The 24,431-nt window shown below is 47.8% G+C and overlaps 1 protein-coding gene across 6 annotated transcripts; it reads right to left on the minus strand.

Annotated features, from left to right (window-relative positions):
* Nucleotides 1-3,780: 3,780 nt before the first annotated feature.
* Nucleotides 3,781-23,330, minus strand: LOC105487313 (N-ribosyldihydronicotinamide:quinone dehydrogenase 2). Of its 6 annotated transcripts, none has more exons than XM_071097721.1 (8): nt 23,138-23,292; nt 20,764-20,881; nt 17,470-17,569; nt 15,530-15,621; nt 9,914-10,044; nt 7,302-7,415; nt 5,984-6,085; nt 3,781-4,063 (listed from the first exon to the last, which is right to left on the minus strand). In XM_071097721.1, the coding sequence occupies exons 4-8, from the start codon at nt 15,534-15,536 to the stop codon at nt 3,887-3,889; spliced, it is 531 nt and encodes a 176-aa protein (XP_070953822.1). In that variant the 5' UTR covers nt 15,537-15,621; nt 17,470-17,569; nt 20,764-20,881; nt 23,138-23,292; the 3' UTR covers nt 3,781-3,886. The 6 variants fall into 6 exon arrangements, with proteins under 6 accessions (XP_070953822.1, XP_070953817.1, XP_070953820.1 ...); XM_071097716.1 differs by lacking the exon at nt 17,470-17,569 and adding an exon at nt 12,700-12,864 and having other exon boundaries at nt 23,138-23,290; XM_071097719.1 differs by lacking the exons at nt 17,470-17,569; nt 20,764-20,881 and adding an exon at nt 12,700-12,864 and having other exon boundaries at nt 23,138-23,330.
* Between the last annotated feature and the right edge of the window lie 1,101 nt (nt 23,331-24,431).

The following is a 24,431-nucleotide window of genomic DNA, read 5'->3' on the forward strand; positions in this document are numbered from 1 at the left end:
CCCAGAGGAACCAAAGGTCAAGTTTTACAAAGATAACCAAGGACATCTTAAAGGAGACGGGCTTTGCGATCGTTGGAAGAGGGAAGCTGTGGATCTTGCATTCATGCGTTTGGATGAAGATGGGACATTAGAAACTGCACGTTGCGGGTTGAGGTGGCCAAGTTTCAACGGAATGGGAAATATGAGGCTTCAGGAAGGAAATACACGAACCACAAGAAGGCTCTGTCTCTACAGCAGAAGCGGCCACGCCGCGGGCCATCCAAACGCCATGACATGAGTGAGTTGTCCTCATCGAACACATTTCATCCTGTGAATTTTGAGGATGGCCAGAGAAGACCTTCAAGGACAGTCAAGTTTGGACCAACTCGGAGGCTCATTCTCTTTGACAGACACCTGGCTGGTGAACCTGTGTCCTGGAGGAATGCAGGAGCAGCTGCTCACTGTATTCAAACCTTTGATGGAAGGTGGTTTGAATGATATGGTTGAGCAGACTCCAAGGCTGAGAGGACGGGCGGCTTCCTTCAGTGTCCCTGAGGCCAACACACTCAGTGCTTCGATTCCACAGAGGGGGTCTTTGGGTGGTGCTGGGGGCGTTGAGGAAGAAAGGGCCCTGGGCACAGGCAGCAGCGCCGTCCTCAGTAGTGGGCACAGGCAGCGGCGCCGTCCTCAGTAGTGGGCACAGGCAGCGGCGCCGTCCTCAGTAGTGGGCACAGGCAGCGGCGCCGTCCTCAGTAGTGGGCACAGGCAGCGGCGCCGTCCTCAGTAGTGGGCACAGGCAGCGGCGCTGTCCTCAGTAGTGGGCACAGGCAGCAGTGCTGTCCTCAGTAGTGATGACACGGAGGAGGAGGAGAAGGGAAAAGAGGAGGATATGATGACAAAGATGACATTTAATCCCTTAAACTTGCTTTTAGGGAAGTTCCTCCATCTGCATGTGCCTGTGTCAGGGTTATTATTGGTAGTGTTACGTGAACACATGCACAGTGGTACAATGCCATCAGACTAAATTTTTTAAAAGTTTTAAATTTTCATTGTAACTGGCAATTAATGATTTTTAAATTATTTTTATTTATTTATTTATTTGTTTTTTGAGACAGGTCTCATTCCATCACCCAAGGCCGGAGTGCAGTGGTGTGATCTCAGCTCACTGCAACCTCTGCCTCCCAGGCTTGAGCGATTCTCTCACCTCAGCCTCCAAAGAACCTGGGACTGCAGGTGTGCGCCACCACACCTGGCTATTTTTTTTTTTTTTTTGTAGGGTTGGGGTTTTGCCATGTTGCCCAGGCTGGCCTCAAACTCCTGAACTCAAGCAATCTGCCCATCTTGGCCTCCAAAAGTGCTGGGATTACAGGTGAGAGCCATCACGCCTGGCTATTTTTAAAAAGAGTCTTGCTCTGTCATCCAGGCTGGAGTGCAGTGACACAGTCATGGTTCACTGCAGCCTTGAACTCCTGGGCTCACGTGACCCTCTTGCTTCAGCCTCCTGAATAGCTGGAATTACAGGTGCATGCCACCATGCCTAGCTAATGTGTAGTTTAAAATTTTTTGTAGAGATGGGGTCTCACTATGTTGCCCAAGCTAGTCTTGAACTCCTGGCCTCAAGCAATTGTCCTATCTCAGCCTCCCAAATTGCTGGGATTATAGGCATCACCCACGGTGCCCAGCCATTAATTTTTTTTTTTTTTTTTGACGGAGTCTCTGTTGCCCAGGCTGGAGTGCAGTGACGCCAATCTCGGCTCACTACAAGCTCCGCCTCCCAGGTTCACGCCATTCTCCTGCCTCAGCCTCCTGAGTAGCTGGAACTACAGGCACCCACCACCACGCCCGGCTAAATTTTTGTATTTTTAGTAGAAATGGGGTTTCATCGTGTTAGCCAGGATGGTCTTGATCTTCTGACCTCGTGATCTGCCCACCTCGGCCTCCCAAAGTGCTGGGATTACAGGCGTGAGCCACCGCGCCCAGCTAAGCCAATGAGTTTAAAATACTTTAAATAAATAAATTTTGTAATGTTTCACTTAAAAAAAGAGATACAGTCTGAGAAATGTATCATTAGGTGATTTCATAATTAGTTGATTTCATTGTCAAGCAAACATCATAGAATGCACTTACACAAACCTAGATGGTACAGCCTACTACACGTCCAGGCTTTATGGTACAGCCTATTGCTCTTGGCTGTAAACCCATAGAGATGTTACTGTACTGAATACTGTAGGCAACTGTAACACAATGACAGGTATTTGTGTATCTAGATATAGAAAAGCTACAGTAAAATTACAGCATTAGTCCAGGTGTAGGTGGCTCATGCCTGTAATCTCAGCACTTGGGGAAGCTGAGGTGGGTGGACTGCTTGAGACCAGGAGTTCAAGACCAGCCTGGGCAACATAATGAGATCCTGTCTCTACCAAGAATTAAAATAATTAGCCAGGTGTGGTGGCATGTCCTAGTTACTAGGGAGGCTGAGGCAGGAGGATCACTTGAGCTCAGTGAGCTACGATCATGCCACTGCACCCAGCTGGGGCAACAGAGTGAGACCTCACCTATAAAAATAATAAAATAAATCTTAAATAAATGTTAATAAATAAAATATGGCATCATAATCTTAGGGGACCACTGTCACACGTGCAGTCCATCACTGATCAAAACATCATGCAACACATAACTACATGTGTTAATTGGCTGTTCAATTGAAACTTCATAGTCATAATGTAAATTTAAAAAACAAGAAGAAGAAGAAAATTAAGAAACAGGCCCAAACATGGCAATAAAACAATAGCTATGAATAGATTAAACTTTTCTATGAAAAAATAGAAACTCTCAAGTTCAGTCATAAAATAAAAAAACTAGCAAATCCAGCTCTATGCTCAGAGAATTACCAGAAAATAAAATTACATGAAGCTTGAATATAGGGAGATGGAAAGATATTAGACAAATATTAAAGAAAATCTGGGTCAGGTGTGGTGGCTCACACCTGTAATCCCAGCATTTTGGGAAGCCCAGGTGGGAGGATTACTTGAGGCAAGGGTTTTGAGACCAGCCTGGGCAACACAGTGAAACTCTTGTCTCTTTGAAAAAGAAAGAAAAGAAAAGAAAGAAAAGAAAATCTCAGTGCCTGATGGTCAGAATAGAATTCAACATAACAAGCTCATTATTAAAATATTTGATCTGGCTGTATAAAATTCAGAAGACACTCATTCATGTACTTCATTAAATATTTCTAGTTTGCTAAAAATAGAATTACCCTTCAGCAATCCCATTACTGGGTATCTACCAAAAGGAAAAAAAAAATCATTCTACAAAACGACGCCTGCCCTTTATGTTCATCACAGCACTATTTACAGTAGCAAAGACATGGAATCAACCCAGGTGCCCATCAACAGTGGACTGGATAAAGAAAGTGTGGTACACAGACACCATGGAATACTAGGCAGCCATAAAAAAACACGAAATCCTGTCCTTTGCAGTAACGTGGGTGCAGCTGGAGGCCATTATCCCAAGCGATTTAACACAGAAATAAAACCAAATTCCCCATGTTCTAATGTGTAAGTGAGAACTAAACATTGGGTACACAGGGGATCAATAGACACTGGGAATCCAAAAGCGGGAAGGGAGGAAAGGAAGTGTTGAAAAACTATTGGGAACTATGCTCATTATTTGGGTGATGAGATCAATAGAAGCCCAAACCCCAGCGCCACACAATATTCCCCTGAAACAGTACCGCCCATGTACTCCTTAAAGCTAAAATTAAAGACAAACAAACAAACAAAATAGAAAGAAAAAAGTATCTCCAGGTAGCTATGTTGTAATTTTATTTCATGACAGCACCGTCTTCTCTTTGCCTGCGCCTGGATCTCCTAGTGTGCTGCTTACGTGATGCCCACGTGCCACAGAGTTATTGCCCGAAGTACCAGGGGGCCGTGCAGGGGATGGGCTCCTCCTTCCAGATGGTCTGCAGCCTCTGGGACCATGCAGCCACCATCTCCTTTCTTTCTTCTTCGGATGCAATTTCAGGAGCAAAATTGATCTGAGGGGCAAGGACTTTAAATCCACAGAAGTGTAATGTGCCGTGCTAAAGCCACAGGGGAGGAAAAGAACTCATTAGAAACTACACCTGTTACATACCATTCAGTTAAATGATGTAAGGGGGGAAATGGTGTGAAACAAACCTTCAAAAAATCATGAAACAACCTTAATGTTACAAGGCAAGTGAAAGCTAAACTTCCCTATGGCTTTAGGATGCAAGCCTTGCATAAGAGCAGTGAAGAAGCTGGGGCAGCTGGAATTTCCAAGTTCTATTTTTATAACTGCAATTAACCTACAATCCTTGCAACTGATTCAGACACCAAACATGATAGTTCTGCTTGATTGGGCAAATTATGGTACATTCACACTATAGATTATTCCAGAATGAGGTTATTCTAGCTGTAATGTGTACCATGGAAGTTTGTTCAAGATATCTGTTAAATGAAAACAACAACGAATTTTAAGCAGTATTTACGATATACCATAAGAGCAGTAAACGTAATAAACCTATAATAAAAATTATGTATGTGAGAAAATATATAGGCCTTAAGAAAATAAATCAAATGATTTAAAGTGATTCTTTCTGAGGTGGGGGGATTAAAGGGACTTTCTCTTTTTATATTTCATATTGTCTCTTTTTGTTTGTTTGTTTGCCATAAAATGTACTTCTGCAAACTGAAAAAAAAGTAAGGATTTTTTTTTAAAAGCAAGAAGAATTTGAACTTGGCTAATGACACATAAGAGACCCGTTCGCCTGTGAAGAAGCAAGGTCAGGCTTGTAAATTATGATTTCCTTCAGTAGACTGTAAGTAATTGGAACCACATACTTTCTCCTTTCAAAGAGGATCACTTTTTTTTCTAAAAATATCACACTCAGCCCTCTGCATTACGTCCTTTAAAACCCACACCCTCACCTAGGCCTGCCCTGTCAGGTGAGGAGTGAGAGGCCCACACACCACTTTTTACATTTTTTTTCCCCTCAGGCAACATGATTTTATTTATTTATTTATTTTATGACTCAGCATGAGAGTTTCCATTTTTTCATAGAAAAGTTTAATCTTTTCATAGCTATTGTTTTATTGCCATGTTTGGGCCTGTTTCTTAATTTTCTTCTTTGTCTTGTTTTTTAAATTGACTATGAAGTTTTAATTGAACAGCCAATTAACACATGTAGTTATGCGTTGCATGATGTTTTGATCAGTGATGGACTGCATGTGCGATAGTGGTCCCCTAAGATTATAATGCCATATTTTATTTATTAACATTTATTTAAGATTTATTTTATTATTTTTATAGATGAGGTCTCACTCTGTTGCCCCAGCTGGGTGCAGTGGCATGATCGTAGCTCACTGGGCTCAAGTGATCCTCCTGCCTCAGCCTCCCTAGTAACTGGTACTACAGGCACATGCCACCATGCCTGGGAGGTGGGTGTGGGCTGGCTCCATAGGCCCCTTGCCCGTATGGGGGTTGGCATGGCCAGCAGAGGCCAGCATGCGGCCATCAGAATGTAGGGCCTGGGGCACCACTTGCCAGGGTGCAAGGGCAGTGCTGCTGTCACCAAGCACTGGCAGAGCATGTGGACAGCTTCACCCGCACGGATCACAACACGCGCAGGGCCACCTGGGGGCTTCTCTGCTGACCAAGAGCAGACATCAGGCTAAGCAGGCTTGGCTTAGCTTCTGCCCAAACTATATCAAAAGCTGTCATTAGGGCACATTTTCCCTATCAGTCAAGCTTTTCAAATCTGTCAAGTAAAACATTTTTAAAAGGGTCAAAATGTTATAATTTTCTGTATCCAGGGGAGTCCAAATGGTGTGGGGCATCACGCTTCCATCCCATCTCATCTCACCCCTCGGGGAGCTGAGGGCATGTATGTGTGTGCATGCGTGTGTGTGTATAGATGTGTGCATCTGTGTCTGTGTGTGCGTGTGCCAACTAGCAAGGGATCCACTTGCAGCTGGTCTACCTGGAGTGGCCACAGGAAGTATCGAAAATCCCCATTGACTCCCGTCTTCGTGTACATTTCGGCCGTGCCTCCTGTGGTTACGGAAAGGAGCGCTAGTTTACCCTGCAAGGGAGAAAGCAGATGCATTTGTGTGGACTCCAGAAGAGGAAGGAAATGTTACTGAGCCTCCAGCACACGGGCTTAGCACAGCCAGCAGGGAACATGCGTGTGGGCACCCTCCACTCCCATCCATAGGTGACAGTGACATCCCAACAGGAGGAGGAGACAATCCAAGTGAATGGACCAAGCCAACACAGAAGCTCTAACATGCCCAGGTTGCTGGTGGAAACCAGGTTTCCATGACGCCATGTGTGATGGATACAGCCAAGGCACTGACCATAGGACAAGGTTCCCAGCACACAGGGCCGCTCAGTAAGTGGTAGCACCATTCGTGGTCCAAGACACATCTTGGTTACTCAGTATGTTTCCCTTACATGCATTTATTTTCTGAAGATTTTAGAATTTAAAAATCATTCCTTTTTTTTTTTCTTTGAGAGGGAGTCTCACTCTGTCACCCAGGCTAGAGTGCAATGATGTGATCTCGGCTCACTGCAAGCTCCACCTCCCAGGTTCAAGACAGTCTCCTGCCTCGGCCTCCCAAGTAGCTGGGACTATAGGCACCTACCACCATGCCTGGCTAATTTTTGTGTTTTTAGTAGAGACAGGGTTCCATGTTGGCCAGCCTGGTCTCGAACTCCTGGCCTCAAGTGATCCACCCTCCTTGGCCTTTCAAATTGCTGGGATTACAGGTGTGAGCCACTGCACCCGGCCTTAAAAATCATTCTTTTAGTAAGAATTCATAGCTACCACGTGTTGCACATCTACCAGGTTCCAAGCTCTCCTCACCCTGCCATGTGGGTGTCACAGGACCTTGGTCTCACAGCAGGCACATGATGCTCAGGGGAGTGAACGTGTGCCAGGCCAGGGCTGGACTCTGCACCAAGAAGGAGGTACTCCCTCTGGAGCCAGGGCTGACCGCTGGGTTGCCCACATAAGGTTGCCCAGGTCCCCCGTCACCTGACACCTGGCCCACTCCCTTGTTTGCCATGTGCGTGGTATGCTGTGGATGTGTCTGCAGCCCCACGAGATAAAAAGCTCCACGACTTCAGACATGACGCCATGCGCACTGCGTGCAGCACATGGTGCTTTGTACATAGTGGGAGCTCAATGAATATTTGCTAAGAAAAGAAAGCAAACTAGAAATATAACTTGATAGAAGATGCATCCCTCCGTCCCCTCACTCCAACTATCCACAGCGATCCTTTTCCAAGAGCCGTACCTGGAGCAAACCAGAATCGTAGAATCCTGGGATGTCGAAGGCAAAGCCCCGGCACAGCACCCTATCCATCCAGCCCTTCAGGATGGCCGGCACGCTGAACCAGTACAGCGGGAACTGTGGGCGACAACACCAAAGAGAAACTGAGGCTGCGGCTCACCTCAGGTTTCCTAGTTTAGTCTATCTGGTGATTTGGAATGAAGCCCACAGCCCTCCTCTTCCCTGGCAGCTGGGCAGGTGAGGGTAACCCATGTGGTCAGCTCTGAAAGGTGCAGTGGGGACGTGAGACGGGAAGGGGATGACAGTGGTCCTTGTTGCTGTTACAGGTAGCTCTGCATCCCCCAGTGATGACAGCCCCTGATGCTGGCTCCGGGCAGGCAGGGAGGGGACGAGGAGCTCTGCATGACGCTGGCATTGGAGCAGCAGTCTCTGACTAAGCCAATCGAAAAGAATGGTGGGGAAAAGCATGCCCTTTCCCCTGCCTGGGGCATGTTGTTAGCATCTGGGAGTCGGACTGAGTTAGGTGCTAGCAGCTACGGATTTTGACACCAACTAAAGTCATTTTGACACCAACTAAAGTCATATGTTTGTATTCCATAGACCAGCAGTAAGATCTCCCTATCCCATAGATGCCCTAACATTACATCCAGTGTTGCCGCCTGGGAAGGGAAATAAACATAGGCAATCATCTGTTATCAAAGGTGGAAGCCAATGTCTCGTGTGCTTTCAATAGAAAACTCACGACTTGGCATTGAAACCCAGGCTCCACAACCTGCTGTTGTGTGACATTGGCAAGTTACTTGACCTCCTTGTGCCTCCTTTTTCCTGATTGATCAAATAGGGCTACTAATAGTTCACAGCTCACAGCATTCTGGTGAGGATTTGAGGACACACCACAGTGCCCCAAACAGAATAAAAGCTCAGTGAGTGGTGGGCTCTGATATTAGTGGTGTAGTAGTGATGAATGACATTTTTATTAATGTTGAATAAAAAAATAACTTATAATGCAGACCCTCTGGACAAAGTATCAGAAAAAAAGAGAAGGTAGGGAAATGGAGTGAAATGAAGTGAAATAAAACAAAGGCCATTATAGAAAGGCCAGGTCTTAGCCTACCCAGCCACCGGGTTATGGGAGTGGAGTGGGAGCGAGGAGGAGAAGCGGGCTCCATGTGGCCGGCCGACCCGAGGGGGACAGGAGAAGCAGGGCAGAGAGCTCAGTGTGGTTCTGCTGGGACCACGTGCCCCAGGATACAGGCCCGTCGTACTGGCATGGTATTAAAGCACAGATGGTAAACTGCATGGTCACCCAGGCCTGAGGACTATGAGTCCACCCACCTGTAATTAGGACGAAGAATATCCTGCACTTTGGCCAGATTAGCAGCTCACGGTCACTGAGTAAAGAAAGGGCTGGTGTCAGGAAAGGGTGCACAGAGGCAAGCCTGGGTAGGGATGAGGCAGCCCTCTTCCCGCACATGCAGGTTGCTTTTCTGAAGGCTTGGGAACCTCATCATTCTGGACATGTGGTTTTGTCTGGAAAGTGGTCACATGCCCCTTATCCCCTGCCTTGCACTCACATGGTGGGTTCATGAGAACAGTGCTCTCGTTCTCCCACCTATTCCCCATCCTCAAGCAGGGTTGGAAAACAGACACGATCTGAACCAGTCAGATCCCATGCTTGGAAATTCTGGATCTAGGGGATCCAGTCCCTGGCATGCAGTGAGAGAGAACAGAGCCAAGAGGCAGAAAAGAGCAGATGGAAATCCAAGGATGAGAGCAGCTACAGCTCTGCCCTTGGGATCCAGGAGGCCCAAGTGACCAGAGCCCTTATAATAGATTCCCCTTTCTTTCTAGTTGGACAGGAATTTCTGTCAACCCAACCATACCCTCAAAGCTCATGTGTGTACTCTGCTGCCAGGCTTCCACAGTCACAGCCATGCCTGCACACCTTCCTTGCAGGGTGGGAAGTGGCCTGATAAGTGAGCACTCCTGGAGGCCATTTTGTGGGGCCAGTTCACTCTGCAGTGGCATCACCTCCTTCTGAACACATACAGGAAGGTGGCTGGGTTGGGGGTGAAGCAACCACTGAGAGGATAGAAAGCAGAGATGTTCCTCTTAATGATCAGGATATTTAAGTCAGGCTATTTAAGGAGATGCATTTGGCCTGATTTACCCTGATAAACATTTGTGCATAGAAATGTGGTTCTCAAGCAGCCCCAGAATGTTTCAGGGCAGGAACTGGAAGAGAAGGGAAGCAATGAGACTGGCAGGTTTCAGATGATTCTTGGACCACTGGGCTAATGGAAAGATCCTTCATTCCTATTTACATGGCAGTCGGGATTTGGAGTGAGTGATATTGGCTACATGGATATCTTTACCCCATTAGGTAAAGTGTTAAAAGTAGTGTTACAACTAGGTAAAGTGTTTAAAGTAGTGTTGTAACTAGGTGAAGTGTTGTAACTAGGTGTTGTAACTAGGTTATAATATTTGCTCAGTAAGTGTGCAACTGTGCTAAAAGCATTGATGCCACTTCTAGAAGCAGCACAAAACTCAATATTCAGAAAGAGTTTGTACATAAGATGAATCTGATTCAATATATTAATTGGAGGAAAACAAACCTGAAATATCACTAGGTCAGCCTCCCGAACCTTTTTCTGCTCATCAGTGATGTCGCTAGCCAGAGACTTTTGCTTGTAGGCTTCGTAGGTTTCCACTCCGTAATTGAAAACCTCAGGATTAGAAAGAGCAGCTGTGGGGGAAGAGACCAAACATTCTCACTTCTAGGTGGGCATCCACAGCCCATCCCAACCATCCCAGTAGCACTGTGTATACTGGACTCCTCAGAGCAAGTCAAAGACTTGCTGCAACCTGACCAGAAGCTGCACCCCGGGTCCAAGCTAGGGAAAGAGAAGCAGTCTGGGAGGGCCACTGACTGAGCTCTTCCTACCTAGCAGGTGCTGTGCTCTACACACATCACCTTTCTTCATAACAACTGGTGAATCTGGTGTATTTCTCAATTTACCGGAGAGCAAACTGAGACCTAAGAGAGGCTGGATGTCCTGTTCAATGCCAAGCAGGTCTAAAAAAATAACTCTACACTTTAATTTCATGCTCACCTCCACATTTTTTAGTATTTGTGTCTCGATTTACGTATTTTATATTGTGTATCTCTAACTCTTAACAGGTCACCGTAGTGATTATTGTTTTTGATAGCTTTGTCTGTTAGACTTAATACTAGCAATGAGTGGATTGCACACAACCTAATAGTATTAGAGTGTTCTGTGTACTTACTTTTACTAGTGGGTTTTACATCTTCAAATGTTTTCTTTTTGCGCATTAGTGTTTTTCTTTCATATTGAATTCCCTTTAGTATTTCTTATAAGGTGGGTCTGGTGGTGGCGAATTCTCTCAGTTTTTCTTTGTTTGGGAAAGACTTTCTCTCTCTTTCAGAGTTGAAGGCTAGATTTTCTGGGTACAGTATTCTTGGTTGACAGTTTTGTTCTTTCAGCACTTTGAAAATGTCCCACTCCCTCCTGGCCTGTATGTTTTCTGTTGAGAAGTCTGTTGCCAGATGAACTGGAGCTCCTTTATATGTTATTTGCTTTTAGGATCCTCTTTTTGTTCTTGGCCTTTGAGAGTTTAATAATTATATGCCTTGGGGTAGTCCTATTTGAGTCAAATCTGTTTATTCTATGACCAGGATATTTGTCTCTTTCTCAAGTTTCGGAAAATTTTCTGTTATTATTTCTTTGGATAAGCTTGCTATGCCTTGCTCTTGCTCTTGCTCAGCTCCCTCTTAGGCACCAATCGTTCTTCGATTTGGTCTTTTGAGGTAATTTTCTATATTTTATAGGAAATCTCCATACCTTTTTCTTTTTTATCCTCTGTGTATTTTCAAATTGCCTGTCTTTGAGCTCACTGATTTTTTCTTCTGCTTCATCCATTCTGCTGTTGAGAGCCTCTAACGAATTTTTCAGCAAATGTATTTCTAGTTTCAAGATTTCTGTTTGATTTTTTAAAAATTATTTCAATCTTTTTGTTCAATTTAGCTGATACATTTCTGAATTGCTTTTCTCTGTCATCCTGAAGATTACTGAATTTCCTTAAAAGTGCTATTTTGAATTCTTGGTCAGAGAGCCCAAACAGTCCCATCTCGTTAGATTCAGTCACTGGTTCCTTGCTCTGTCTATGTGGAGAGGTTATGGTTCCCTGTTTACTGTTATTTCTTGTGGATGACTTCTATTTATTTCAGTCTTCTATGTCTGACTTGTTTTCATTTTTATTACATATATTTGCTTAGAAAGTCTTTGCAATTTTCGCCGGGCGCGGTGGCTCACGCCTGTAATCCCAGCGCTTTGGGAGGCCGAGGCGGGCGGATCACAAGGTCAGGAGATCGAGACCACTGTGAAACCCCGTCTCTACTAAAAATACAAAAAATTAGCCGGGCGCGGTTGTGGGCGCCTGTAGTCCCAGCTACTCGGGAGGCTGAGGCAGGAGAATGGCGTGAACCCGGGAGGCAAAGCTTGCAGTGAGCCGAGATCGCGCCACTGCACTCCAGCCTGGGCGACAGAGCGAGACTCCGTCTCAAAAAAAAAAAAAAAAAAAAAGAAAGTCTTTGCAATTTTCTTATTAAATTTCTTTTTTTTTTTTTCCTCTACTAAGTCATTGCCTCCTTTTTGGCACTAGATAGTGGTTTATACCTGGGTTTGCCTCTGCTCTAGTAACTGTTCTGAGTAATGCCAGTCCTGAATATGAGAGGTTCCAAAGGGGATAGCATGGTAGTGTGGGAAGGCTGGCTAACAGTTCATGCCCAGGAAACCTGCTGAATGTACCTCCACAGTGTGGTGCTGCTGAACAGCCACTCTGGTTTGGCATCTCCTCTGGCTAATTTACAGATGAGAGTTTCCAGGGCTGGGGACGATACTCCCATCTCCCTCCTTTGTCTCCGGCTGTTGTCAGGGATATTTCTTCCTTTAGGCACTCCTGATGTTTCCCGTGGGTTGAGGCAGGAACAGGTCTCCTTCCTGCCTGTTTCTGGGAATCCCAGAAAATTGGGAAGCTGATTGTCCACCTTGATCTCTTTTTCCAGTGTAGAACCTCTGATGTGGGAGGAAATTTCCCACACAGTTGGTGCTGGGTAGTTTGTGAGGAGGGGTGTTGTGGATATAATAGTCCAATCTCTTACTGTCTGCTTGCAGTTTTTTCACTTATGTGGTCTTGGGAACTACTTCATCCTCATATTTGACTTCTGGGATATTGCTGGTGATCATCTCAGTGCTATCTATTTGTTTTTGGAAAGTGAAGCTAGCTTGCTTCTATAATGCCATTTTGCAACTGGAAGTCAACATGAAGTAAAAAACATAAAGATGGTTTTTACAAATAGAGCATTTATCCCATGACTCACCAGTGATATCTTTCCTTGTGGCCCTCGGCTCAAAGTTCATGGCGTATAAATCAGACACTGTGACCGTGCAGCCCTGCCTGCTCAGTTCATCTACAGCCACATTCTTCAAGGATCCGTTGAAAGACCTGGGTTCCTCGTGCGCATAGACAATGAGTACTTTCTTCCCTAAATCAGGGTAAGAAACAGTTCCTCTTGAAGAACAACCTCTCTCTGTTAAATTCAGTGGAGACTAAGATGCAAATTGAACATTTAGGTGTGTCATAGTAATTGAAGCTAAGAAATAGCAAATTTTCTTTTCTTTCTCTCTCGCTTTTTTTTTTTTGAGACAGTCTCGCTCTATCACCCAGGCTGGAAATGCAGTGGCATGATCTCAGCTCATTGCGACCTCTGCCTCCCAGGTTCAAGCGATTCTCATGCCTCAGTCTCCCGAGTAGCTGGGACTACAGGTGTGTGCCACTACGCCCAGCTAATTTTTTGTATTTTTAGTGGAGATAGGGTTTTGTGATGTTGGCCAGACTGGTCTTGAACTCCTGGCCTCAAGTGATCCACCTGCCTTGGCCTCCCAAAGTGCTGGGATTACAGGCATGAGCCACCGCACTTGGCCAGAAACACCAAACTTCCTTTTCTTTTCTTTCTTTTTTTTTTTTTTTTGAAACAGAGTTTCGCTCTTGTTGCCCAGGCTGGAGTGCAATGGCACGATCTCAGCTCACTGCAATCTCTGCCTCCCAGGTTCAAGCAATTCTCCTACCTCAGCCTACTGAGTAGCTGGGATTACAGGCATGCACCACCAAGCCTGGGTAATTTTTTGTATTTTTAGTAGAGACAGTTTCTCCATGTTGGTCAGGCTGGTCTCGAACTCCCAACCTCAGGTGATCTGCCCACCTCGGCCTCCCAAAGTGCTGGGATTACAGGCATGAGCCCCCGCACCTGGCCCCAGAAATACACTTTCTAATAGGTAGCAGTTTTAAAGTAATGGGCATTTAAAAATCCAGTTATTCATAGCTCAACATCACTTGAGATTACCAATATACAAAAATACAATGGGTCAAATTATATCTCCTCAAAAATACCACCACTAAATCTTCTAAAAGACCAACTTAATTTGATTGTGCTCTATAAGAAGGTTTAGACCAGCTCCCTAACATCAAAATAAAGAACAGCTGGAATTAATCTTCCATGCTAACCCACATTTACACATATCAGCTACAGGCACCTTTCGGTGTGGCATGGTTCTGCGTCCATCTCCCCCGGTCCATCAAAATCTGACACCTAAACAAAACATGAGGAATCAGACCCGCTGGTCTCGCGGGAAGGCAGGGCCACATGGAGCCCATCTTTCATGGTGATGCTGATAACAAAGAGGACTCTAGGAATAGAATCAGGCCTTCCCGGCACTGGCTGTATCGTTCACACCAATACTGCTTCTGGAGCAGTATTTTCCTCATTGTTAAGAGTCTCCAGGATTATATACTGACTTCCTCTGGGAGGCAGCCTGGTGATTTGCTTAATTAAATTTACCCTGGTAACCTTTAAGAGGATGTTAAACTCTTGATTTAAATTTTTCATAATGAGATTTAAGGAGAAAATACACATATCAGTTTGAAGCAACGGGTTTCAGGGCATTGAGCTGGCCGCAAAGGTTGAATTCTGTAAGTCAGATTAATGGTTAACATTTTAATTTCACTTTCTCAGACTCTTATTTCAATAAAGGAACTATACTCAGGGGCTTCACAGGAGAATAGATGCACATGAAATACCTACACCAGTGGTTCTCAACTGGGGGCAGTGTTGTGCCTGCCAGGGGACATTTCTCAATGCCTGGAGACATTTTGGTTTGTCACAGTTAGTGGGGGAGGGGTGCTATTGGCATCTGGTGGGCAGAGGCCAGGGATGGTGCTAAACATGGTGCACAGGATAACCCCCCAAAACATAGGATTATCTGGCCCAAAATGTCGGTAGCGCCAAGGTCGAAAATCCTAATCTACACTATAATGTATAGTATAAGGTGAATCCGTGTGTTCTAACATGAAAGGCTCTCCATGTTATAGCGTTAGGTGAAATTAAAAAGTTGCAAGATGGTTTGTTCGTGTATATGTGCATGATAAGCAGTTGCAAAAGTAAAGATAGAATCCTACTGAATTTTTACCCAAGGTGCCTCCTGGGGTTCATTCACTTGAGCCCCTGCTATGGCCCAGGGATAATTACAGGGCCTGGAGGCACAGCCAAGACAGGATAGGCAGGGCCCCACTTTTGAGGAACTTACATTCTGAAGGCAGTCGAAAGGAACAAGAAAACAAGTGAGAAAATAGAAAACAAAATAATTCCAGACAGTTTATACACTTCCATGTGGCTTGGATTTTTTATGACAATGTATTCAATTTCTGATTAAGAGTCTAACTCCTGAGCCGGGCGCGGTGGCTCACGCCTGTAATCCCAGCACTTTGGGAGGCCGAGGCGGGCGGATCACGAGGTCAGGAGATAGAGACCATCCTGGCTAACACGGTGAAACCCCGTCTCTACTAAAAATACAAAAAAATTAGCCGGGCGCAGTGGCAGGCGCCTGTAGTCCCAGCTACTGGGAAGGCTGAGGCAGGAGAAAGGCGTGAACCCGGGAGGCGGCGCTTGCAGTGAGCTAAGATCGTACCACTGCACTCCAGCCTGGGCGACAGAGCAAGACTCCGTCAAAAAAAAAGAGTCTAACTCCTACTTGGAAGGTCAGTGTGGGAGGGTCACTTGAGCTCAGGAGTTTGAGACCAGCCTGGGCAATACAACAAAATCCCGTCTCAAAAAAAAACAAAAAAGGTCTTACTCCACAACAGTGAATCATTACCTGCCATGGCGTAAGAAGATGGATTCTTTCCCTCTGATTTGGTGGGTGGCTGGGGCTTTCATGTACAGTCTCTCTTCCGCGAGCCCAGATGTCTGAAAGACAAAATGAATCCAGAGGAGGTGGGGAGAGGTACAGGTGAGGTCGGCTGTACCACATCCAGGCGTCACTGCTGCTCCCTGACAGACATGCAAACACATCAGAGAAAGCCCTCTCAAGAGAGGCCAGGAATCTTCTGGAGACTTAGGACTCAGAGGACAAGCCATGCAGGATGTCAGAACCCACTTTTTTTCTTTTTTGAGAGGACTCCGAAACTTCCATCCAGACAGTCATACAGCAAAGGACCTAGGAAATGAGCCACGGTAGGAAGCAGGAGTTGAGCTCCTTGGCCTTCCTGCCTTCCCCAGTTTTCCCTTCAGATCAAGCAGAAGGCTGGGGGATCAGCGAACCGCCACACGGGCAGCCTGCACTCCTCGGCTGGTGCCAGACACCGGTGGGTCAGCAGTGGCAATTATTGGCCCTTCCCCTCACTTGAAAATAACGGGAGTTGGCTTAGACCCAGGCTCTAACCAGAAGTCTCAGAGATTCTCCAGGGATGCAGTGGAGGCCAGAGGAGACCCCCACGTCCGACAGACTTGGTGCAATTTCCAGCTCTGCCCGTTGTAGCTGTGGGCCCTGCAGCACATCCCTCCACCGCTCTGTGCTTCAACTTCCTCATCAACAAAGTCACAGCACGGCCCAGAAGAGTGAGGGAGAGACAGTTGCAACGTGCGGTGGCTGGCACACAATGGGGCTACGGAAAAATGTGAGCTCTCCCCAGGGGGGCCTTTGGCCTCACCCCCTCCTGGCCATCTCTGAAATTCTGGCTTCCTTCTGGGAGAGACAAGGAACCTCCAACAAACCCACTCTCCCTACCAGAAAAAACAGCTCAGATAAAACTTAACAACAAAAAAGCAAACAACTCAGTGCAAAAATGGGCAGAGGGCTTGCATAGACCTTTCTCCAAAGAAGATGTATGAGTGGCCAGTAAGCCATGAAAAGATACTTAGCATCACTAATCATTAGGGAAATGCAAATCAAAACCACAATGAGATCCCATCTCACACCCGTTCGAAAGGCTATTACTACCAAAAAACCAGAAAATAGCACGTGTGGGTGAGGAGGCAGAGAAATTGGAACCCTGTGCACCGCTGGGGAAAGGTCGAGTGCTGCAGCTGCTGTGGAGCTGCTGTGACCCCAAAAATTACAATTAGTAAGTTAGAATTAACATGTGACTCAGCAATTCCATTTGTTACTCTGAACCCAAAAAACTGAAAACAGGGTCTTGAAAACCACTTGCCCACCCATGTTCAAAGCAGCATTTTCCACAACAGCTAAAACATGGAAGCAACCCGAGTGTCTATCAGGACATGAATGAAAACAGCCAGAAAACTCTACCCTTAAAAGTGGTTAAAATGAGGTCAGGCACCGTGACTCACACCTGTAATCCCAGCACTTTGGGAGGCCGAGGCAGGTGGATCACCTGAGGTCAGGAGTTCGAGACCAGCCTGGCCAACATGCCGAAACCAAAAATACAAAAATTAGCTGGGTGTGTTGGTGTGCACCTGCGATCCCAGCTACTCAGAAAGCTGAGACAGAGCGAGACTCTATCAAAAAAAAAAAAAAAAAAAAAAAGCAGTTAAAATGGTAAATTTTATGTAAGATGTTCTTTACCACAGTAGGAAAAAATGGGATAAAAAACGAAACAATGCAGAGAGTGTGACTAGGGCTTAGTGTGAGGACACGCATCCTGCGTATTGTGTCCAAATGACAATGTGAACCTATCAGTGTGTCTTCACAGCAAAACAAAAAGCACAGAGACACACAGAAGTGGTGCTTGTCCACACCAGGACTAGAATCTTGAGCAGGGCCTGAATGAGCATCTTCCAGGGCCTGCTCTCTACCTCCAGCTATCCAGGAGCGCAGGCATAGGGCTGGGGTCTGCAAAATACTGCAAGAAGTGAGGTGGGTGCAGAGGAGTGGGCTCCACCCAGGCCAGGTGCCCTGTGGACATAGAGGAAAAGAAGTTACATCATTATGGCTGAAGCTGAGTTGGGGGCAGGCATGAGACTTAACAGAGTGGGGCACTGTCACCCCTCAAGGAGTCAGACAGCTCTGATCACTCCAAATACCCAAAGGTGAGTTCAAACCCTTCCCCGTTTTCTTGACTTCACTGGACAGCTGGGAACCTGCATCTTTGGTGACTGAACATCCTCACTCTGGTTCCCTAAGGACAGACTCTGAATTGATTCCAGGAATCCATGCGTCCAGGGAAACACTACACTTCCTAGGCTGCCTTGCAGTTGAGATGGCCAGTGAGGTGTCAGCAGAAGTGACAGGCAGGGCTTCCGGGAAATACCCTCAAGAAGCTAACTCAGCTGGGGCTGGGAGGTGTGGAGCTAGTTCCCTCCAGCTTTGTCCCTGGCTCTCTTCCCAGCTGGACTGTGGGTCGTCCTGGGGATGGAGGCTATGCACCAAGGACAGGGAGCAGAAATATCAAAGAAACCTGGATTTCTGAGGCTTTCTTGGGGCTGCAAGATGGTGGTGGTTTGTCAACTGCAGATATTTGTGTTTATGTATTTTCCACGCAGGAACTTCTACAATGGCACTGAGTCTGTAGGGAGGGCTATGGCCTGTCAGTCTGAAACTGCATAAGGGCTCTGGGCACTGGCTTTGTGTCCAAGCACCGCGCTGTGTTTAAGGCAATCACAGCACCGGAGAATGTGGGAGAGGTCACATTCATCCATTCAAAGTGCAGGGAGGTTCCTATTCTGACACCAGCAACACTTACAAGAATGAACTTAAAGCTGGGCAGTGAGGAAGGAAAGGAAAAAGAAAGTTTATGAATACAGGTGGTATTGTTTGAACCGGTCAGTTGCACTGTAAATCACAATAAAATATCACTAAAACAGAAGAGTTGGCCTCCCTGAGGATGAGGCCTTTGGGTCTCTAGGCATTTGCCAGCTCTCCTAGCCTGGGGCAGGGGCACCTGCACAGCCCTCTGCTTTCCCTAGAATTACCAGCAGCGAGCATACGTCAGGGAGACACAGCTGTCTTAGCACTGAGGCTGAAACCCTGGATGTTCTTGGGAGGGCACTGATTGTGAAGAACAAGCTACTTTCTAGTCTCTCGAGGTCACTCCTCAAAGCCTCCCGATGAGGCAAGTTTATAAGATCCACGCTCCCGGAGCCAGCAGTGACACCCACGCTTGGCAGTGAGAAGTAGGACTGTAACTTACAGGGTGAGCCAAAATGGCAGGTCAGGAAAGGGATTATCTTAAAGGAAAACGAGAGGAGAGTGAATGACCTCATCATTAGCTGGGAGGCTCAGGAGTGCCCTGGTAGACAGTCACTGCCTGGAGGTGACTTTGTAGAAAGCAAACTTTGGCTGTCACAGCGCACAGGGAGGCCTGGCACAGCCTAGGGAAGCAGAAGTCTGGTCGGTGAGGCCGAGGAGGAGGGGCTTTCTCCTGACCCCACGGGCGTGGCTTGACCAGGCAGCTCAGGGGTTGGCCACCTTCTCAGGTTGCTCTCAATCTATCCGGAACCTGGAGAGAAGGCGGCTGCCCCTGGCGCACACGGTGGAGGGACCCTGAGGCCAGCAGGGAGCAGGTCTAAGGTGAGGCAGGTGTTCTCAGGTTAAAAACAGGGGAAGAATCTGAAGGATAATTACGGACAGGCCCCCAGGAGGAAAGGTCAAGGTGGAGGCGAAACTGAGATTGGAAGGTGAGTATGGAGCCCGGAGTCACAGAGGTTCCGGAGCAGGTGACGGTTTCTGAGAAGCTCCAGGCTCTTCAGGAGTTCTGTGAAAGCCTCTGGAGTTGGCCGGGCGCGGTGGCTCAAGCCTGTAATCCCAGCACTTTGGGAGGCCGAGACGGGCGGATCACGAGGTCAGAAGATCAAGACCATCCTGGCTAACACGGTGAAACCCCGTCTCTACTAAAAAATACAAAACACTAGCCGCCGGGCGTGGTGGCGGGCGCCTGGAGTCCCAGCTACTCGGGAGGCTGAGGCAGGAGAATGGCGTGAACCCGGGAGGCGGAGCTTGCAATGAGCTGAGATCCGGCCACTGCACTCCAGCCTGGGCGACAGAGCGAGACTCCGTCTCAAAAAAAAAAAAAAAAAAAAAAAAAAAGAAAGCCTCTGGAGTTGACTCTGTTACTAGCAGTGACAGTTCCTAACCCATACACACGTTCGTTCAGTTGGACCCCTCCTGGCAGAAGGGCTCACCTCTGGGCAGGTGCTGGGGCCACAAGACAGATAAGAAGGGAACTTTGTACTTTTTGGGCAGAGGGCAGGGGTGGGCAAGAAACAATAAACAAGCCAGCAAAGAAAGTGCCACAGAATTCCAGGTGGCGGTTAAGTACCAGAACCGTGGTACCTAATAGAGATAAGCAAATAAAGTACTCTAATGGACCAAACAGCAGGGGAATGTTTGCTATTTTAGATAAGTGGTCCAGGAAGGTGTCTCAGAGCAGGGACCGGTGACCTGGAACCAGCCACGCAAAGATCTATAAACAAAAGTCCAGGTAGATGGGATAGTAAGTTCGGGCCTGAGATGGGTGCTGGTTTCAGGTTCAGGAAACAGCAAAAAAGTCTGAGCTAGGCTCAGTGGCCTATGCCTGTAATCCCAGCACTCTGGGAGGCTGAGGCAGGAGATCACTTGAGCCTAGGAATTTGAGACCAGCCTGGGCAACATAGTGAGATCCCATCTCTACCAAAGATTTAAAAAAATTAGCCAGGTGTGGTGGCACATGCCTGTAGTCCCAGCTGCTCAGGGGGCTGAGGTTAGAGGATTGCTGCACTCCAGCCTGGGTGACAGAGTGAGACTCTGTTTCAAGAAAAAACAGAAAGTAAAAGAAAAAAAAAAAAAGCCTGTTTGGCTGAACTATGGTTAAAAAAAAAAAAGAGTTGGGTGGTGGTAGATGCAGTCAAGGAGGCGGGAGGGGTCTGACCCCTCCTAGGGTAGGGGTGAGATTTTATTCTAAGCCTGACAGAAAGACCTTGGAGCCTCTTAAGCTAGAGAGTAATATGGAATGATGGCCAGTTGTGGTGGCTCACACCTGTAATCCCAGCATTTTGAGGGGCCAACATGGGGCGATCACCTGAAGTCAGGAGTTTGAAACCAGCCTGGTCAATGTGGCAAAACCCCATCTCTACTAAAAAATACAAAAATTAGCCAGGTATGGTGGCACGTACCTGTAGTCCCAGCTACTTGGGTGGCTGAGTCAGGAGAATTGCTTGAATCTGGGAGGTGGAGGTTGCAGTGAGCCAAGATTCTGCCATTGCACTCCAGCCTGGGCAACAGAGCAAGACTCTGTCTCAAAAAAGAAAAAAAAAAGAGTGATACGAAATGATTTACCTTTGTAAACGTTGCCGGTGTTTCTGCAGCCTGGGGGAACACCTTATCCTGATTCCCAAAGTGATTGCCCAAAGACATGTTGTTTGTATGAAATGCTTCATTTTCCCTCTTCTAGACAGCGCATCCATTCTTCAGTGTCCCCAGCTCACCACACCCTATTGTATTCCTTGGCCCAGTTTACATGTTTACATCATATGCCTGGTGGCATGTGAGTCTGTGACTTCTGTCTCCATCCCCCTAGTGGTTAAGAATAAGAATCTGAGGTCCAAGAGCACTCAGCTCTATTTGAGTGACTCAGCTCTATTTTCTATACTATTTGAATTAGTAGAGAAAGACTCCAACCCAGGCTCTTGACTTGCAGTGCGTCACTGTTCACTTCACCCCAGGCACTTCCCTTGGCACCCCATCCACAGCAGTGACAGTTCTCTCCCTTGTTATAAACTATGCACCTACCCAGGCCTACAGGAGAAAAGAGCCATGTGCTTATTAAACTGTACATACCAGGTCAAATGGGCTCTGATATTTTTGATGTGTACGTTATTTGATTTTAATCAGCATGCAGAAGTTATTTTGTAATGTTTTCACTTTATTTCCTGTGCCTCTTTCCATGTGGACAAGTCCCCCTGCTGGGCATTCTAACAGACAACACTTCACAGTGTATTCAGTGTGTATTCATGCTGTAGCTAAACCATTGCCTGCATACCCTTGTGTGCCCATCTTCCTATTTCTGGGACCTTAGGTTATTTCCATTTTTTTCCCAGCCCTATAAACAGCACAGCTAGAAGTGTTTATTATCTAATACACATTCCTTTTCATGTATTTCTTTGGCTGAGATCTTCGGAGATTAAACGTTAAACTGATTTATTTTTTCACAGATTAAAGGTTAAAGAAGCTGATTTTTGGCCGGGCGTAATGGTTCATGCCTGTAATCCCAGCACTTTGGAAGGCGGAGGCAGGCGGATCACTAGTCAGGAGTTTGAGACCTGCCTGGCGAACATGGTGAAACCCCATTTCTACTAAAAATACAAAAAATTAACCGAGCGTGGTGGCGAACACCTGTAATCCCAGCTACTCAGGAGGCTGAGGTAGGAGAATAGCTTGAACCTGGGAGGCGGAGATTGCAGTGAGCTGAGATTGCGCCATTACACTCCAGCTTGGGCAACAAGAGCGAAACTCCGTCTCATAAAAAAAAAAAAAAGAAAAAGAAAGAAAAATGAGTTCAAGACCCGCCTGGCCAACATGGCGAAACCCCTGCCTCTACTAAAAATACAAAAATTAGCTGGGCATGGTGACGGGCGCCTGTAATCCCAGCTACTCGGGAGGCCGAGGCGGGAGAATCGCTTGAACCCGGAAAGCAGAGGTTGCAGTGAGTGGAGATTGCCCCACTGCACTCCAGCCTGGGCAACAGAGTGAGACCCTTCTCAAAAAAAAAAAACAAAAAAAAAAAACAGGGCCGGGCGCGGTGGCTCACACCTGTAATCCCAGCACTTTGGGAGGCCGAGGCGGGCAGATCACGAGGTCAGGAGTTTGAGACCAGCCTGACCAACATGAAACCCGACTCTGCTAAAAATACAAAAAATTAGCCAGGTGTGGTGGTGCGTGCCTGTAATCCCAGCTACTCAGGAGGCTGAGACGGAAGAATTGCTTGAACCCGGGAGGCGGAGGTTGTAGTGAACCGAAATCGTGCCACTGCACTCCAGCCTGGGCAACAGAGCAAGACTCCATCTCAAAAAAAAAAAAAAAAAAAAAAAAAAAAGCTTATTTATTTTTTTTCAGAGAGATTATAGGTTAGAGAAGCTGATTTTTTTTTCCCCAGACTGCCACAATATCCTTGACAAAGGCAGAGCAAAACAGTGGTTCACCTGCACCTTCAGGGCAGCGCTGGGCAACGCACGGGCCTAAACCCCGGTACCCGCTTTACAGACTGACCTCGGGCCCGCTGATTCCTACTTGTACTGTGACTATGATACCAGCACCCGCTCCATAGGGTTGACGGCAGATTCAACCAGACGATTGGACACCGGGGCCCTGCGTGCGGGCGCGTTCAGTTACAGCCAAGTACGATCCTATGTTCAGAATGGTTCCTGGCCTGGGCGCGATGACCCACAGGGCCATATGTCCGGCCAGGTGAAATCCCAGGGAGCGTTCTGGCCCTCCAGTCCGGGAACTGTCCCTCCCAAGTCCCCCGGTCCCCGACCGGGGATCACTCACCCTCCGACCAGCGCACGCCCCAGTAGGAGCCTCAGGGCTGGGACCCGCGTCTCCCCAAGGACCGCTCTCGGAGTTGCCCCAGGTTCCGCCCGCACAGGGCCGCGCACTCGCAGACGCCTGGCGGGCGGAAGCGCTGCGACTGCGCCCTCGGGGACCAGGGACACGCGCCAACCCAAGCAGCCCAGAACCCGCCCCGAGACGCGGGACTGCAGGCGTCTTTCCGCAGCACGCCTGCTGCACTGAGGCCCCGCCCACTCCCGGTCCCGCCCATGATCCGCGCCCCGCCCCTCCCCCGCCCACACCCCATAGCACCGCCCACACCCCGCCCCCACAGCACCGCCCACGCCCCGCCCCATAGCACCGCCCACACCCGCCCCGGAGCCCCACCCACACCCGCCCCGGCGGTGCACCGCCTCGCTCCACGCCCTCCCACGCCCAGGCCCCGCCTCCACGCCGGCGTCCCGCCCCACCCACACCTCGCCCCGGCCCCTAAGCTCTGTCCACTCCCCGCCCCTGAGGTCCGCGCGGGGCCTCGCCCCGCGATCCAGGATTGAGGAGGACCCTACTGGCTTCCAGGGAGGTGGAAACTGAATTGATAGAAATCCAGCGCGGGGACGCTGTGCCGAGAAGAGGGACGCCCCTGCCCTGCGCCTCCCGCTCCCCATCCCTGGCAGGTATCCCGGTTACACAATGAGGGTCTGTGGTGCAAAAGAAAGAATGAGCCACTGATACACTCATCAGCTTGCTCGGATCTCCCAGGGAGTTAGGCTGGTGAGAGAAACCAGTCCCAAAGGTCACTCACCGACGGCGCCGCTGGTGTACTGGTATTATGCAAGATGCTCCCCCAAAGGTCACACACGGATGGTTCATTTCTCCAAAAAACAGAGGAGAGAAATGCAGGACTTATTAGCGGTACCCAGGAGTTAGGGAGGCGGGTGCGTGTGGCTATAAAAACGCAACCCAGGGGTTGCCTGTGAAGGAATCTGTGTCCCGCGGAATGCAACACGCCGTTGGGATACTGGACCGTCCTTTGTGAGATGTCACCATCGGGAGAAACCGGATAAAGGGCGCATGGCTCCACAGAAAAAGTTCAATTAAAGGAAATTGGTTTAAGGCCAAAGAAAGGCCTAGAAAATGGGAAGTCTTGGAACCAGAGCCAGTGGGGGGTTGGGGGCGGTGTTGGGGAACAGTTTGGGCCGATTGTCTTTCTCCAGCGCTTGCTGGATTCTGCCACCCCATTTGGCAGCCACCTGCCACTGTGACCTCTCCAAGTCCCTTCTCCAAACTCTATACC

Source organism: Macaca nemestrina, chromosome 5, assembly GCF_043159975.1.
Source record: "Macaca nemestrina isolate mMacNem1 chromosome 5, mMacNem.hap1, whole genome shotgun sequence".
NCBI classification, from domain to species: Eukaryota; Metazoa; Chordata; class Mammalia; order Primates; family Cercopithecidae; genus Macaca; species Macaca nemestrina.

Bases quoted from the DNA above. Each gene is read 5' to 3' on its own strand.
- LOC105487313 (XM_071097719.1), bottom strand. The intron at 7,416-9,913 runs GTTTGTTTTCCT...TGTCGCCCACAG, and splicing joins CTGACCTAGTGATATTTCAG to TTCCCGCTGTACTGGTTCAG. The intron at 6,086-7,301 runs GTACGGCTCTTG...TCTCCCTTGCAG, and splicing joins ACGATTCTGGTTTGCTCCAG to GGTAAACTAGCGCTCCTTTC.